The 18,482-nt window shown below is 37.8% G+C and overlaps 1 protein-coding gene across 1 annotated transcript in view; it reads right to left on the reverse strand.

Annotated features, from left to right (window-relative positions):
- The window catches only part of LOC134640354 (inactive phospholipase D5-like), a 54,247-nt gene that overhangs the window by 16,170 nt on the left and 19,595 nt on the right, over window positions 1-18,482 (reverse strand). The window contains exon 2 of the mRNA XM_063492088.1: window positions 6,078-6,214. Coding sequence (XP_063348158.1) covers window positions 6,078-6,214 — 137 coding nt within the window. The remainder of the gene's footprint in view (window positions 1-6,077; window positions 6,215-18,482) is intronic.

The following is an 18,482-nucleotide window of genomic DNA, read 5'->3' on the forward strand; positions in this document are numbered from 1 at the left end:
GACTATTCATATTCAAAAACCCTGCAGTGTAGATGAATTAAAACAATGCTGCAAAGAGGAGTGAGCTAAATGTTCTTGGCAGAGATGTGAAAGACTCATTGCCAGTTATTGCACAAACTTGGTGGCACAACCAGTTATTAGGTTCAGGGGGCAATTACTTTAATTTTTTTTTTTTTTTTTACACAGGGCTAGAAAGGTTTGGATAGACTTTAAATGATAAATAATCATTTAAAAACTGCATTTTGAATTTATTTGTATTTATTTTATACCTGTGTGTTTCAGATACTGGTTGCTGATTGGTTCAGGTAATTATTTAATTAGTTCAGCCTTTCATTTTTGGGGACGAGGGTTTATTTAAGGTTTTTGATGTCTGATAATCCATTTGTGCTGAGCGCTGCATTTTGTGCCCTGGAGGGAGGAGCAGCAATTAAAGTTTAAACGTAATCTGGTTTGAACTGAAAAAGGTTATCATTCAGTTTTCACTCAATTAAGCCACACAACACAAACTGCCTCTTATATTGTTATATACTAAATAGCAACACCAATTAAATACAAGTTGCTTGCTTGCCGGTGTTTAACTGATAAGACTATGCAATGATAAAGTGGACATGAAACTTGAAGCTCTTTATTCTGGTGTATATTTTAATTAAAATGGTATTTAAAGGGATGCTAATGTCTTTGGTAAATAGTATAGTATGTGTGGCACAAGTAATGAAAACAAAATAGCTTATATTTTTATCAGTTTTCTATCTTGCTGCTCTATTGTCAGCATAAATTGCTCCCTCACATCAGTGGGTAAATCAGTAACCCACAAACCTTGAGTGTTCCTTTCTGTGCTTTTTTGTGTTTTAATTTTATTTTGGGGAGTTATATTCTCTCTAGCATCTTGTTAGGGCGTCTTGCTTTTACTTACTGTTTTATTTTGTTAGTCCTCTGTTTCTGGTGCCTTGTCAGTAGTTTTTAGTTATTATCTTAATTAGTTTCTTCTGTGCTCTGTTAACAGGTTGTTTCCACTCTCACATCCTGTGTCTATTTAGAGCCTCATTTTGCTTTCTGTGTCCCTGTTGCTTTCCTTTGTGTGAGCGCACTGTGAATTTTTGTGGTGTTTTGGATTATGTATGTTAAAGGTTTGTTTTCTGTTCAAGAACTTGGTCTAAGGAGTCTGTATGTACATCTGCAAACTGCACTTTATGACAAGTCAAATCTGTGATTTGTAGACAACTCAACCTACTGCCTGAGACGCAGCTGCCAAGATGCCTCCAGTGAGCTTTCCTCTGTTTTCCTAACATAAACAATCACAGTAGCCAATCTGATCCAATCATATATGGATATATATATCCATTTTTGTTTCAAATTGTTACTCACACAGTTTTCTGTGCACAGAAAGTACATGCTATTTAACTTTCCCAAAGTCCCAAATAATTAGTTGTTTGGACAGCAGCTACTTTAGAGGCAGTTGCATTGAGATATAGAAACTAGAAGACTTGAAAGACTTCATGCTAAAACCAAGACTTTGTGAACTTGATGTCGCTTGAGCTGTATTCTTAAATTTTAAGGGAGCATACCAATTCTCAAATTCATTAAATCAGCTTATTTAAGAACTTAGACATGGACTTTAAAAAGAAATTAAAACTGAGCTGACTCCATTTAGTAATGAATTTTAAATGTATTTTTTATTTATATTAATAAACTTTTAATTTCTATTTAACTATTTACTAAAGCAGTTTGCAATATATGAACTTTAAATGTGGACTATATGATGTACTACTCCTTTACACACCATGATGCACCATTTTAATCTGTCTTCATGGTGACCTTTTTAATCTTTGTCTGTTCAAGGCTTCATATTTCAGAGAGGTTTGAAATATGAAGCCAGTGTGGAAATGCCGAAAGTTACACTTATTCTCATGGCTGCTTGAGGCTGATCTCAAAGTGAGTCAGTCCCCACAGACTCCGATGTTAAAATGGCAAGTTTTGAAAACTGTGTTTTTAGTAAGGTACAAAATGTTTTTGGCCTCTATGGGTAGTTTCCATCTTCATAACAACTTTAGTACAGGTGATTTTGATTTTGTGCATTGCATTTATAGTACAGTTTATGGCTAACCAAGCCTGCGAGTCTTAGCTAAAAAAGTGTTAGTCCTCTCCTCAAACCAATGGGCAATGCCATGTTGTTAGATCCATATATCATATTCAGATTATCTGTATATGATATCTGAAATGTGTCCGATTTTAGGGATGAGGCAAGCGTGGTTCTTCAAGCGTACTTTCTGCATTTCCACAGTAGCCGATGGATCAATACTAACCTCCTTATTAGCTGTCATGCATGAAGCAATTATAGATGTACACCAGGGATGGATCAGACCCGCATTTGGATGCGATGAGATGAGAGGAAAATTAATGCTCCCATTTTGTTCCAACAACCAAGCAACACACATGCACACTGTTGTATACCTAAGAGGCTTCAAGCTTCAGTGCAGTTGTAGATTACACTGTTTATCATCAGAAGAGGTAGTATAAATCAAATTAATTATGTGTTTGATTATACTGCCAGGAAAACATGAAGCAACTATCTGCGTCAGCGAGGACACAGAGTGGCAGCAACTCCCATCTCATCCCATCCTGTTCCTTGGATGCAACAATTAGCATCATTCATTATGGAGGCCAAAGCAGATTAAAAGGAAATAAACATAACAAAACAAACAGCTGACAAGTCAAAATTACAACATCACAAATAAAAGCTGCTGACAAGTTATTTGGAAGCTCAAAGGGGGTTTTTAGTTAAAGGAGAGTAATGGCTACACAGCATTGAGGTTGCTGGCTCTGTTTGATTGTTCAGTAGTTTCATTTTTTAAGTTAATCACTAGATCGTTTTCAGAGTTTGAACCTTCCATATAAGAAATGCCAGTATGAACCGTAGATGCATTTACTTTGATGAATTTGCTTTAGAAATGTAAAGGGCTTGCATGAGCAAATCTCACCGCAACCCCATTACGAATGTGTCAAACTCACAGTAATTTATCGTGTTTCAGACCTTGCATTGGGACTTGCTTTAAGCAAATCGCTTTATGAAATCATGAATTACATCTTGTAGTCCTTTAAAATGATGCATGTCACAGTCAAAACGTCATCGCTAAGCTCATGCGAAGTAAATAACAGTGCACGAGTAGAAGTCTGACAGCACACATTTCTGGAATTTGCCTGCCGAGCAAACAACATCTGTTCGTGTCTCACTGATTCAAACTCCAAGTCTACCCTAATAACTTTTTCTTTCTCTCCCTCCATCCGGATCACCGTCCCTCAATCATTGCCCTGGCCTTGTATTTATCTCTCATTCTACCCACTAGCTTTAGGGGTCCTTCAGAGGAGAAGGGGAGTCCAATTTGTCTTTACAAGTTGGGACTACACTTTCAGCCTTGAGTGGAAGAGATAGATGCCCGATAGAGTTCTCTAAAGGCTTGTTAATAGCTGATTGGAGGAAGAGGGGGGAGAGAGTAAATGGACACAGACTTAAAGAGAGAAGAAGGAAGTAATTCAAGGCTGAATGTTAAATTGAATAATAAGAGTCTAATGGAGAGGAACCAGTAGGAAGTGGCGAGCAGGAGAACAGGACTGCTGTATCAGCTGAATGCCTGCTGATCAGCCATTTTTACTCTGGACTACAAGGATGTGCTGCAGTGGCTTTTACACTTTTTTTGTCTGGGGATCTATAATCTTAAAACTTGGAACAGACTGTAGAAACTTGCTAAAGTCTGGATTAAATTAACTGTAGGAACAGCCTGGTCATCATTTCACACCCGTGGGGGAGTGAATAGACATTTGTTATGTTCTGGTGCTTTAGGCAACAGTCAATTCACTAATAATGCAAACAATTCCAGACAGTTGGTTATTACAGTTGCCAAGGCCCAGACAAGCAAAAGAGAAGCTACTTAACTCATGTCAACCAAAGTCTCAAAAGATATTCATTTCTTAGTAAATGCTTCGCTCCTTTGTTGTACTTAACTGCTTCTTCTTATATCTTGCATGTCTACTTTCATCTAAACAGCTCAGTGATCTCTAGTTTTGAATGACTTATATAGTTGAGTCTCAGTTTCTGCTCGGGTTTTGATTTCCAGGTGTTTGGAGCTTTGATTTCTGTGGTTTTTGGGGTCCTGGTTTTGATTTTTTTTTTACATTTTATTCCATTTATTTATTAGTTTTAATTCCCGTGCCATCTTTGATGATTTCATTCCTGTTTTGCTTCATGGCTTTGTTTTTGTTATTAGTAGCTGAAGTTCCTTCACTCATCCCCCATCTGTTTCTTCTTTGGTCTTGTGTTTTTTGTCTTCATGAGTCTTCTTGAACCCATGTTTACTAATTTTCCTTGTCTCCTACTTGTTAAGTGTTAGTATTAATGTCTGTATTTCCTGTTTCATTTTGTCCGGTGTTAGTTTTGCTTTCTGTTTGTCTTCCCCTGGTTGTCTTGACATTTGTCTCATTAACCTTCTGTTGGTCATTTTGATACTTTTGATTTTGATGCTTCTTTAGTTTGAAATTCTTCCTACAGTGTACAGCATTTTGGTCCTATCCACATTAAACCCTGTAAAAATAAAGGAATCACTGTATGTCTCATTTTCAAACTACAGCTTGTCAAATTTTATTCAGCTCTGAGGTTTTGTGTGTGTTATTTCCATCTGCTGCTAGGCTGGTAATATCAGCCTAGAATGCCACAGGGATTTTTATTTTATTGTCTTCTTTTTGGTGGTTAGCACTGTTGCCTCACAGCACGAAGGTCCTGAGTTCAATTCCACCATCAGGCCAAGATTTTTCTGTGTGGAGTTTGCATATTCTCCCCATGTTTGCGTGAGTTCTTCCCGGGTACTCTGGCTTCCTCCCACAGTCCAAAGACATGCAGTTAGTGGGGATAGGTTAACTGATCAATCTAAATTGCCCACTGGTGTGAATGCAGGAGTGACTGTGAGTGCGAATGGTGGTCTGTCTCTGTGACCCTGAAAAGGATAAGCGGAAGTGGGTGGATGGATGGATGTATTATTTTTATATTACATTTTATTTTATTTCAAAGGCTAATTTGTAAGTTGCCTTGACTACATCAGAAAATAAGCTCAGTGGGAAATAAACAAAAATGCCACATTTACATTTTTTGATGATTATCATAAAATGTTTTAATTGATTTAATTTGATCTCCACCACTAAACTTCTGTGTTTGGCATGATGCTTTGAATAGCCTGGACCAAGTCCTTGACTTCTGTTGTCTCGTTTAGTTACTTGTTACCAAATATCATAAAAGCTTCAAAGTTCAGGAGAGCGGCATTTACTATTGTTTTGTTGCAGATCTTCTTTTTTTTTTCATCTTTCTGAAGCCTGTGTAAATACAGAGCTCGTTTCAGGCATCCAATCAAAAGCCCATAAAAAATGAGAACCCCAACCCCAAAAACCTGTTGACTTTGTGATGAGGGAATCACAAGTGAAAAATGCTACGTCATTTCAGGGCTGTAGGACTTGCTGCAGCAGCACTTTTTGCAAGCCTTTATTCCTGATTTGTGAGCTCACTGTAGATCCTGTGACCTTACAATGCTGTCAACAGTGCACATGCTGAATTTTAAAACATAAATAAATTCCCGACTATGATATCTACCCGTGCTGATGCAGCACAGATAGATATCAGTGGAAACATTGGAAACTGATGTAACTTTTAAATTCTGTAAATCTATTTATTATCATTTTAAACCAAATTTCCATTATATTTGACTAATGGGAAATGTAATACAATAGAACAAACACAATGAGAAGTACAGGCGAAAGGAAAAAATGCTTGAAGGTCTTATGACAAAAAGTCAAAAGGGTCAAAATGTGATAATTATGAAAAACTGATATAGTTAACAACATAAAATAATGCAGTATTTCTCAGCCTGATTTTGTTTTAGTTTCTCCAACTTTTCAGACCTCTTGCAAATAATTTCCTTGCAATTCTAATAAAGAAAAAAAAAATCAGCTTTAGCTTTTAACTTGTGATGAGGCATAAGCTTGGAAACCACTCTGGGTGTTCTACAGCTGTGTGTTTACAGATCAGCAGTGTTCACCTGCAATCCTTGCTACAGTTCTCCTCTGTGATCCCGTCCTCGTCTTCACCCCAGATGTCCACAGCAGAGAAAATCAAGGCCACCAATACAGCAAAGCAGCACACCAAGGCAAAGATCACAATGCACTTCTGCTGAGACTGCAAGAAAGAATAAAAAACAACAACACTTAAATTATAAAGGCACATTTTCTGCTCTTCATCGCTACTGCAGAAACACAGCCAAAGTTCTTCAACCTTGGCTCCTATTAGCCGTCTGGCTGACAGAAGTGATTTAATGCCCAGCTCAGCGGGTCACTGGATGATAGAGGAGAATTGAACACCAACATGTAAGAAGTATGACCTCGCAAGTTCTGACTTTCATATAATCCAGAAACAGGAATGAGAAGAAAAGAACAAAAGGTATAGAAGGAGGTGGTTTTGTTTCTCTCGCTGTCTCTAATTTTTATTTATTTTTGGTAATATTTATAGTCTCATGAATTTCAACATCCCATATAGCTCAGAAGAAAATAAAGGTCACCTGAACTGTGCAACATGCAAATATGAAGTTTGACATCAAAGAATCTGTTTTGCTTGTTAATATTAATCAGCCCTTTGGAGAAATCACAAAGCCAAAATGTAATTTTGTCCCATGCATTGGTGACCAATTACAGTGTGAAAGGAAATGCAATATCTCTACCTCATCAGCCAAACAGCCCCTCTGGGTGCAAATCTACTCTGAAAAAAGAACACTATCCATTATTGTTGACAGGAGGAGGGAAAGTTTCTTACTAAGAATATTTCCTAGGGGATTTGTCGACCTTTGAAAGACCCGGCAGTAGCAAAATAACTGTACAGTTTTCTGTTTACCTCCTGAAGATAAACACACCAGAAATGGGATAAAATATATAAATAATTATAACCAGATTTGTTCCATTTGCTGTTGTTTAAACATACAAGATCTAAAATTGCATGACCCCCAGGAAGTAGAGGAAATTACATGGTACCAGCTCAGAGATCATGGTAAATGTATCTTGTATTTTGTGTCTTTATATGCCACAAAGCATATGATTTTTGTTTAATTCAACACATTTTCACAGCATCATATTAAATACGATGTCACCTCTGCATTTAACGTGCAGTGAAAGCCAAGATGACTTAGAAATGTGTGTGGTTCTGGTGATTATGATGGATCTATAGAAGAAAACTATTTATGCCGAACATTGCACAATCTTAAAAAATGATAATAGAAAAGACCTTTAAGACCATTTCAGACCAATGAAATGAAATTAAATATGACGGAGATGTAAAATACAATAGCTGTAGTCAACATACACGTAGTTTTCTATATCGGCTCAAAAGTTCCTACATCACGTTCATTTGCTGTCTTCTTAAGCCTTTGTTTGTTTGTTTGTTTGTTTTTTAAAAACCTGCTGAAGGTGGTTCAAGTTTCTTTTTTCTCTTCAAAAAATGCAAATGCATAACAACTGTGCTGTGGATTTTAGCCAAACGTCTCCACTTTGGATGCTAGAGAGAAGAGGTCCCGGGAACCCCTCCAAACAAGCCATACTTGTTCATTCTTTATCTAAATGTATTTTTATAAACTTTAACATTTAACATGCTAATTGAGGCTTGTGGACTGTGAGCTCTTGGGTTTCTGCAATTTCTCTGATCATTGCACGGTCTGAGCTTAGGGTGAATTTACTGGGACGTCCATCCCTGGGAAGATGGTGTTAACACACGCCTGAATAGTTCAGACCAACAACCTGCCTAAACTTTTGCCTTTATAAGCAAACCTCCAGCAACAACCTGCGCTGGGGGTCACATCTGCTGATAATCAGTTAATTAAGTGCAACTGATTAGCACCACCGCTGCTGTTTAGCCCCTTAATTCCTATAGAAACAACAGGGGTGCACTCATTTATATCTATGCCGCTAAACCTATAAAAACTTTACTTGACTATAGACATCTAGAGATAAATATGTAATCATGTGGCTAGTAGGCATACTGTACATGTTTCCAACTTCTTATAGTGTGTAACTCTGTAAAAGTTTTAGTGATATTGAAGAAAATAATTCACGATACAAAAATGAAATATAGAACTGTATTGATTTTTGCTTGAAATCGTATTACAATGCTCTACTAGTCAGTGAAGAAAAATTATTCAAATATTTATATCAGTATGTTAAAGATTTTAATCAACTTTACAACCAACAAGCAGTAAATGGGAACATTATGTTTCTACTGTAGTCTCAAGGTATTGATTCATTTACAGAGAACTGCCATAGTTATTTGTAAAATAATAATAAATGCATCCTGATTCCGAGAAACCAGCCAGAAGAGCCAAAACTAATTACCCTTGAACACTTGCACAGCAGATCACTAGCACAGTCAGCTAAACTCTCTGTCTCCAAAGAGAAATGTCATACCACAGACCATCAACCTCTGCGAGCCACACAAACACAAAGCTTTGGTTGCTGTAGTGTGTTTATTGTAGCTAGAGAGATGAATGCCCACAGGTCCTCAATGTGGGAATTAAATTAATCTTTGAGCCAGTCAATGGAGCATTCCCAGAGAAGCAAAGACACACTAGCTGGGATATTCAGCTTCACACTCTCATGCTCACACAACTATCTATCTGCGCTGATGTCTGGCATAGGAATGGCGTTTTCCACTGGTGGATGAGATATTGCACTGTACATGTTCCATTTAAACCATAATGCAATCAGTTTACATCTTAGACTGACTGGACAAAGAAGATGAAGCAACAGCATACTCAGCACAGACCAACAGGGTAAATGGAGATTAACTTAACTGCTGAACCTCCAATCACATGTGATTGGTTGTGTTTGTTCCTGATAGCAGTGATATGAAAAGGTCACATTAGTGCACACTAGGGACCATGTTACCTGGCACTGGAGCACAGCTTGAAGTCAATGCTCCTTAAATCATAGGAAGTAGCAGCATTTGCTTGACAAATAAAGAAAACTTTAATGCAATCATCAAAAAATATGAACAAAAATAATTGCTAGCTGCAGGTAGTCGTTTTAACATAAGAGCATGAATACCTAACTTAGATTTTTGAAGGGTTATTAATTTCACTAATTTCTTGTTACTGGGCACTGTGTTTGTGGTGGTTTGTGCTTCAATTTGTGAGTGCAGTGTTAGTAGTATTAGTCTGATACTTAGTACTAATCAGCTTGTATCTATGTCTTTGGGATGCAGCTCACTAAACAATCCTTAATGGAATCAAATCAAATCAAATTTATTTCTATAGCACATTTTAAAAGACCAGTGTACGTCAAATTGCTTCACAATATCACCGCAATGCAGGCAGAAACAAGGGACAAATAGTACAATTACAATTATAATGACAATAACATAGTGTAGTGCAAGCCGGATGACAGTCAAAGTAATTTGCTTCAAAGGCTAGATTAAACAGGTGGGTTTTTAAGCGCGATTTAAATGATTGAATAGATTCAGAGGTATGGACATCAACCGGGAGGTTATTCCAGAGTCAAGGAGCGGCAATAGCAAAAAAATTAGCAGTCCATATTCTGGTCTAAATATAACTTCTGTCCCAACACTAACCCAATGGTGGCTGCCAAAATACTAACATTAAAGGTACAGTGTGCAAAATCTCACCACTAGATGTCAGTAAATTGCAGATTGCAGTCAACTGAATCCCAATCAGTTCAAATACATAATTCATCTCAACTACTGTATTCAGGATGACGCAGCAACGTGGCAGATTCCACAAACTGGTGCTTGCTCCTTTGCATCTTTAATAGATTTACGCTTTAATGGTTCCTGAGAACAGTAATTTTGTTGGAAGACATAAATACACACTAATCACACTAATCAATGTACTTATTTATAAGCACAACATTCTTGTTTTGTTTTAAGAAACCCCCTAAAATTACTTACTGTACCTTTATGGCCTCAAAATGTGGAGTTCAAAAAGAGTGAGGGTACATCCTACTTTTACATATAGCCTTTAATATTTTTAATATTTATGTCACAAACCCTCCACAGCAAACAAGACCTCAGACCTCTTTCTCTCCAGCCACGTCCTCCAACTTATCCAGGACAACGCTGAGGGATTCCCAGGCCACACAGTCGAGAGATATAATCTCTCCACTTATGTTGTGGGTCACCGGGGCCTCCTCTCAGTAGGACATGCCCAGAACATCCAACCTAGGAAGCATCCTAGTCAGAGTGCCAAGCAACTTGAGCTGGCTCCTTTCAATGTAGAGAAGTAGTGGTTTTATTCTGGGTCATTCTCAAATGACTGGAGTCTTCAACTTATCTCTAAGGAAGAAGTCAGCCACCCTTTGGAGAAAGCTCATTTCCACTGCTTATATCTTTGGTCTTGTTCTTTCGGTTACTACTCGAAGCTTGTGACCATAGGTGAGGGTAGTGACATACATCAAGCGGTAATTCAACAGCTTTGCTTTTCAGCTTTCTCTTCACCAGGACAGACTGGTACAGCGTCCACATCACTGCAGCTGTGGCTGCAAACCAACTATAAAGACATTAAAGGCAGACCTGGCCCCAGGTGTTACACGTGCTGCTGATTGATATCCATCATAGATCGGCAACAAAATAACAAGCTGAGAGGGAGGCAGGGTACAGACACTACTCACGATAGCAATGTTTGGCAATCCAATCCTGGTGAAATATGGAAAGATTTTTATGGTTCCCATTTAATCCCTAATTTTCCCTGCAAAATAAGTGCATGCATTTTATTCCTCAGACTTCCCCTACACACAATATGCTTAATTTCGTTAATGTAATAGGGGGTTAAAACGGCAACAATTGTTGCCGGTGGGATTAAACGGGTTAATTTAACAGCTGATGATAAAACATTGTTCTATACTTCCCACATTGCCGTTTCACTGAAAACTGAGCGCTGACACTGCCAGTATCATCTCTAAAGCAATAACTCTAAACAGACGAATCCCACAAACAAAATTTCCAGCTAAAATATACAGACTTTTTTTTTCTGTCATCGCTTTCAAGAAGCTTTTTGGCTGTTTACAGTAATGGTTTTTGTGGCTTAAAAATTCCAATCTTATACCATAAGCAAAGATGGCCTTGAGTGACTGAGGGGAAAAAAAAATCATAAATAAGATGATTTAATGAAATTGCTCGCTGGATGTTTTAAAAAGCTCCCCTGAGGCCATCTAAAAAAGCCTGTGCAAGGTGGATGGCACGATGCCAGACTACACACAAAAACAAACACACTCTACACCTCATACTGTCTCCTTGCCTGCTTTTTTGAATGCACAAACACACATGCAGACACAGAAGTAAAGGCCAGAGAAGGTGGATGTTTATAAGTGCAGATCAGAGGCAGATGTTTTAAACAAAACTGCCTGTCCCTTCCCCCTGCAACTATCTGCCAAAGCTCTTCTTAGTTGTTTAAAGTTTGCCCTTTTCTATCTTTTGAAAAACTGGCTTATTCTAGTCATCTTATAACCTTTAAAAACTCTGCTGTAAAAAAAGTTTTACTAAAGTGTGGGGGTTATCTAAAGTAGACACTATCTTTCTTAAGTCCTACTTTTTTTGTACTGCAATGTCACATTATAGTATGCTGAAGAAAAGCAGAAAGACGCTAGAAATATGCAGCAAGCTGACAGTTTGTGAAGGCATATGATCCCCGGGGCTTTGGAAGCACATTTAAGGAAATCTTAAAGTGCGCCTACAGAGAAGCAGAATGAGTTTCTCCACAGTACATCCAGAGAAAAGTGTGAGGGGCCCAATTATCCCTCTTAGGACTGTTTCCTTGTTGTCAAGGGAAGGGGACAGGAAGGAGCCATGTGGCTTAGAGGGGAAGATAAGTTTACACCATACAAACATTGCAACAGAAATATGGGAAAGCTATCAACAACAAATCCTGGTATAATTTGTCTAATGAGCGCTTGGAGTGCCGCAGATGTCGTGGGGATGTTAGGAGAGAGAAGTCAAAGCTCATCACAAGCCTGCAGACATGGTATTTCAAAGGATGTGCAGTTATGTTTTTATCCACTTCAATTCAGTTTTATTTATATGGCATCAGTTGACAAGGTGAAGACCCTGCAATCCTAGAGAGAGAACCCCAATGATCTGAGACATCTATGGTGACCAGCTGGGAGCAGCACAGAGAGAAAACAAAACAGGATAAAACACAAACTACTGGAAAAAAAAGTATGCAAAATGAATGACATACAATAGTGGCATATAAGCACATGGGAAATGAAATGGGGAGCGAAGTGCTGCAGCAGTCTGAGCCTATAGTAGCAGAACTAAGAGATGGATGGTTCTGGGCCACCTGATTCAGCCCCAACTATATACTTTACCCAAAAGGATAGTTTTAAGCATAATTTTTAAAGTAGTGAAGGTGTCTTAACTGAAATTAGAGATGCACAGGAGGAGGCCTGACAGCTGGGGGTCTGCATCTCATTCTACTTTTGGAAACTTTAAGACATGATGGGGCCCGTTATTCAAGGCTTTCTGTCGCTTGGTAGGTGAATAAGAAAACCACTAGACTGTGGAGGCAATAATAAGTGATAAAATATAAAATTTAAAAATATGTTAGTTTTTTGTGGAGCGAAATGATGATAAGTGTCCACTGCAGCCATTGTCTGTGCTTCTCGTGCATTTTCTCTTTCCTCTTCAAGATAACTTTTAAAGCAATCAGCAGCCGATGCAGAGTGTGTCTTTGAGGCCTATGCATTGGTTAAATTCCCACAATCCTCTAAAGCAGGGGTCCCCAACTCCAGACCTCGAGGGCCAGTGTCCTGCAGTTTTTAGATGTGTCTGTGATCCAACAAAGCTGATTCAAATGGCTAAATTACCTCCTCAACATGTCTTGCCGTTCTCCAGAGGTGTGGTAATGAACTAATCATTTGATTCAGGTGTGATGACCCAGGGTGAGATCTAAAACCTGCAGGACAACCCCCTCGAGGCCTGGAGTTGGGGATCCCTGCTCTAAAGTGTCTGACTTTAAGTTCACGATGGAGGTCCTGATGAGAACCTCTAAGCAACCTCTTAGGTGGCCTAATGAATGAGTCCACATGTACTAGACTTTGACACAGAACTTCAGTTTAATCAATGTAGCCATAAATTTTAACATGCCAAGCCGCTTGAAATACAAATGTGAGAAAATACCATTTTAGTAGTAATGCATATTCATAATGGTCGTCTAACTCCCCAAAACAAATAAACAAACAAATAAACAAACAAACTATGACACTATAGTCTCTGTATGATCTATACATATTTTGGGGTACTTTTCCATCACTCAAACACTGTTTTCTCCACATTACACCATAATGGATGAATCCAGTAACCACATTTGTGATGAAACAACTGTCTTAAGTGGGGAAAAAGGCTGTTGTGCTTCAGGCTCATGCCTCAGGCGAAAGCAGATGGTTCACACAGCTGCTGGAAATTCAATAACTTCACATGCTAACAGTATTCACGCAATATACAAACAACTCTCACTATCGTGTTTTTTTTTAAACCTTTTTTTGGTATTTTTTTGCTGACAGGTATGAAAACAGTACATGGATTGTTAAAAACAGTTTATTATTTTGTGGCACGAAAGCTTAACTGTGTTAGACGTCACAATATGAACACCAGTGTCATCGTGCTGTGATAGAGGAAGGTCTGCATGTATTTCCCTGTAGTATAAAGTGTTACCTTATTTTCACTTTTTTTTTTTCAAAATTTCATAAGTACAGGAGAAAGCCACTAAAAACTGCAACCAAGTCAGTTTTACACACACACACAGAGTCTTCAAAAATTGCATGTCTGATAGGCCACTAATCAAAACAAGTTGTCATATGAAAAGTCTAAGCTTTACAGCATTTTTATCAGGCTCACCTTCAAGCAGCGATTCCTTCTGTACCAAAATATATTTTTTTAATATAGCCATATTATTTTTTCTTCCAGCCCTTCAGACTTCATAAATATAGGAGAAAGCCATATGAAATTTCAGTGCTGAAAAACACATTTAAGCTTTTATATTCAATTATATAACCACTCTGCGAGTCAATATCTAAAACAAAAAAATCTTTTTTCTTCTGAAAGAGTTTTTTTTTCTATAACCAATTTTGAGTATCAATCTCATGGGATATAACAGTATATATATATATGTACTGGGATATATAGGGTTAGGGTGGGGGTCTAATAGATTTATTAATAACTGTATATGAAATGACCCTTTAAATAATTTCTTGTATCCTGTGTTTACCACTAGTCTGATATCTACTTTAAATGTCTTTGTCTGTAATTATTTCTCTGTCTTGCAAAATTTTCAAATAAATAAAACAGTAGCAATAACAACAAAATAACCTATTTCTGAAATGTGAATCCAGGATCAACATTTCTGCACACAAACACGTAGTCAGCAGCTTTATGTGTTTGTGTGACGATGTGTGTATTATGTACAGTGGCTTTTGAATGCCAGAGGTGCACAGTGACTGACTGTAAAGAAAAAATAATATCAGACGGTGTACTGCCATGCTCTCCAAGTAAGTGCTGAGTAGGCGACTTTTTATTATGATCGTGTGTTTCTGTGTGTGTCTTGGAGCTTTGAGGAAAATGCTGTCATTTCCAGTCACCTATGTGCTTCCTCTCTCTTTTACTTGCTTCTTTTTTTGGCTCTGTGTGTTGAGATAAGTCAGGTTATCACTCTAGTTGTGTAAAGTCTGACTTGGTATCTTTTTCTGTGCTGTAGGCTCTATTTTGGGCTCTGTTTCTCTTTCTTCTTTTCAGTGTATTCATCTATCTTTAACTTTATCTTTCCAATTATCAGGGGGAAAAAAGAAACAAGAGAATAAACTGTGACATTTTCTTGTTGAGCTAAAAGTGAAAATTTGACAGATTTAAATGTGCTTTCTGATGGAGAGTTAGATGAGGAGGACAGCATCACCAGCGACACAGGCTGGTTGGCACTCATTTATTCTACAGGCAATTAAAAGGGTATGGCCATAAAAATCTAATATCAAATTGCTTGCCTACTTGACCTTATCACAGCCGTTTATGGAAAGCACACAGAGTGCTGAGGCGAGGGTTTGAGCACACACACTCACACATACAGACCACCCATACAAACTGTTATTTGGTCAAAATATGCATAAACCTGGTTTAATGTGTATACATTCTCTGTTTCTGGTGTGAAGAAAAAGCTTTTATTACTTACATTTGTTATTTCACTCTCAACATTTTACTCTTTAACAGCTGTTTTGTAGGACTGCTGGCACAACACAAAACGACTTTACCTAAATCTTTCATTTGAGGCTGGTTGGAGTATTTTAAATTACTGCATGACAGAAATGATAACACAAAAGACAAGGTGTGCCAAACATCCCGGCTCTCCCCTACTCATGCTTATCTTTATTTAAACGCAACACTGTCATGGAGCTTGGTGTCTGTTGTATTTGTTCTATTTGTTACTCTGTTAGCCTTCTCATGTCTCATTTATAGTCATTTCTTTCTTTATTTTGGTAATTGCTTTTCCTGGTGTATCTTTTGCCTCCTCATGTCTCTGAGCTTTTTTTCCTCTTGTGTTTTTGCTTTTTGGTTAAACTTAATTCCTGTACTTTTCTTTACACACTTAAAAGTTAAAGTAACTTATTAATTCAATTCAATTTTATTGAATAGCGCTGTATCACAACAACATTTACCTCAAGGGGTTTCATATTGTAGGGTAGACCCTACAATAATACATATAGAGAAAAACCTAACAATTATATCACCCCCTATGAGCAAGCACTTTGGCGACAGTGGGGAGGAAAAACTCCCTTTTAACAGGAAGAAACCTCAGACAGAACCAGGCTCAGGGAGGGGCAGCTATCTGCCACAACCGGTTGGGGTCACGGGGTACTTAGTATTTATTATTATCAAGTAACTGTCTGTAACAGAATATACTAATACATGGCCATACTTATTTCTGTCTCAAATACCTGTTTTTCTGGTTAGTCGGTGAGTGCTGGTGATTCTAACTGTGCTCTTGACTCTGCCAATTTGGTCAGTATATGAAGGAATTCTGTTCAGAGGCAACGCTGGATAATTTTATGCTTCATTTTTAGGAGGCTGTCTGTCTTCATGAGTGCAATAAGTCTTTTTACTGGTCTGTGCTCAAGGTGACAGCAATCTATTACTTTATGAGATGATGGAAATTTATCAAAGCTGAAAAAAACCCTTCTGAAGCAATGCTCAAAGTCAGCTTTCTGTGTAAGAATAGTGGAAATATTTACACATTTAGAAAAACATTCAGGTTCAAATTGAAAGACTGAGCAACATTCAGGAGATGTGCTGATGTTTTACTGATGTTGCTTTTGAAAAGCTGAGCATGCACATAGAAGACAGACATAGAAAGGAATGTAAACTGACAAGGCAGTGACAGCTAAAATGGACTTTGGTGCACAATATGATAAGCATTTCTGAAAGTCTTTATGCACACTCCTCTAACATGCATTCATAGAGTTCCTTAATAAACAAACAAATATAACGCGAGTGTGAGACAAGAAGCAATTTAACAGAATATTTGTGATGAACATCGTAGGATAATGTAAGGAATAGTTTACTAAAAGCTACATTTCAAAACTAAAATGTGTATTCCCTCTAACAGGGATTGCAGCAGACACAGTTAAAAGGTTAGCTGAAAGGCATGTCTTGGGCAAGCCTTGTGGTAATTTCTTTAAACATTTTTCAGGAAGAGTTGTCCAGGCTTCTTAAAGACATTCAAAGCTCTTTTTTGGATGCTGGCTGCCTTTGTTTTGTTCTATGTCAAGTTGATCCAACACTACTTCAGTAATGTTCGGTTTGGGCTCTGAGAGGCCAATCAATGACTGATAGTGTTCCATTGTGTGTTTTTTTTCTAATTAGGCATGCTTTTACTGCACTGGCAGTGTGTTTGGGATTATTATAATACTGAAAAATGAAAGTGTTGCCAGTGAAATTGTTTCCAGATGGTATCCAGATGGTGGATGAAAATCTGATGCTGGTACTTTTCTGCATTCATAATTGCATCAGTTGTGGCCAGATCCCCAACAACACTGATTTAAATACATCCCCAAACCATGACAGAACTAATGGCTGTAGACACAGTTGTACCGCTTGCCTGATCTCATCTGTACAGACTGAAGATGATTTGAACAAATAATTTTACATTTAGTTTATCACTCCAGTGACTTGAAGTTCAGATACTGTTTATCTGCTGTAGACGGTTTTAGGATTTTCTTTCGTTGTCCTCTACTTGTCCAATTTCCTAAAAGGACATATTGCACAGCATACTGAAAAATGACACGTTTTGGGCTAATGGCTCTTTGGGAATCACCTTGTTGGTACTTGAATTTTTTTTTTATGTTATCTTTGGAATTTTTTATAGATTCAAGAAATGGTAAGTGGCAAACTATGCCTTTGTAACAGGCTGCTAGGAAAAAGGCCTTGTTACAAGATAAAATTGTTTTTTTCCTTTGCAAATTCAAGTGTGAACAAAATACTGGTTTACCGTTTGAGTTAAGTGTATTTTTATGCTTTTTATACTCAAAAAAACAATCTTCTGAAAATAGTCTGGTACAAAGAGTGGATTGAAAATGAGTGTACAAAGCAGCCAATGTCCATAGAACATTTTTGATAGATCTTTAGAAAACCTGGAGAATTGCTGCTCAACACCATTTTAAAAATGGCAAGAGAGTCTGGCTCCTTGGAAGCAAAATATAAAGAAGTTTTGGGCGACTCAAGGCTATCGCAATGTACTAATAGAGATCTGTGATTAGCATGATTGCCCCAAGCTGTCAGTGAACTGACAATGTGTCTATCTGGATAAAATCCACTGGCTTATACAGATCCATTTATGATCCATTTTTGTCTGTTGCGTGTGGTAAAAGGTGTTAAGGTAGACAACTAGCAGTTTTCTTGGTGAAATTAAATACCTGTTTGTTGTTACTTTATTGTAGGTAGTTAATACATCCTTGGAGCTCTTTGTCAGCTAAGATTATTTAATATTAGACCATACTTTGTTGTTTTTTTCCTTTAGCAAGACTGAGGAAAAAGTCAGAGAAGCAACATAATTAATCAGATTTTCTATCAAAAAATGAGTGCTTTCCTTCAATCCTGCTGCCACAGTTTTTCACCTCTGAGCTGTTGCCTGCTCCTGCCTTATGGAAAGTGACATCAAGTGCTCCTCTCTTGGGAGACTGAGTGCTGTTAGAGACTGTCTGCTCTGGTCCCTGGAGTGAACCAAGAGCTCAAAGTGTTCTGCCAGCTGGATGAGTAGTGAAACAGTTCTGCCTTTAGTGAAGCACAACCACAGAAGCTTTCTAAAGATGTTATTTCATAATGATAGAGTTTATGAAGCTCTCTTGTTGTCTAGGTGTTTGAATAAGAGAAATGCACCAGGCCATGCTGTGCAAAGTTGGAAACAGTTTTAAAGAAC

The sequence above is a fragment of the Pelmatolapia mariae genome, linkage group LG13, assembly GCF_036321145.2.
Source record: "Pelmatolapia mariae isolate MD_Pm_ZW linkage group LG13, Pm_UMD_F_2, whole genome shotgun sequence".
Lineage (NCBI taxonomy): Eukaryota > Metazoa > Chordata > Actinopteri > Cichliformes > Cichlidae > Pelmatolapia > Pelmatolapia mariae.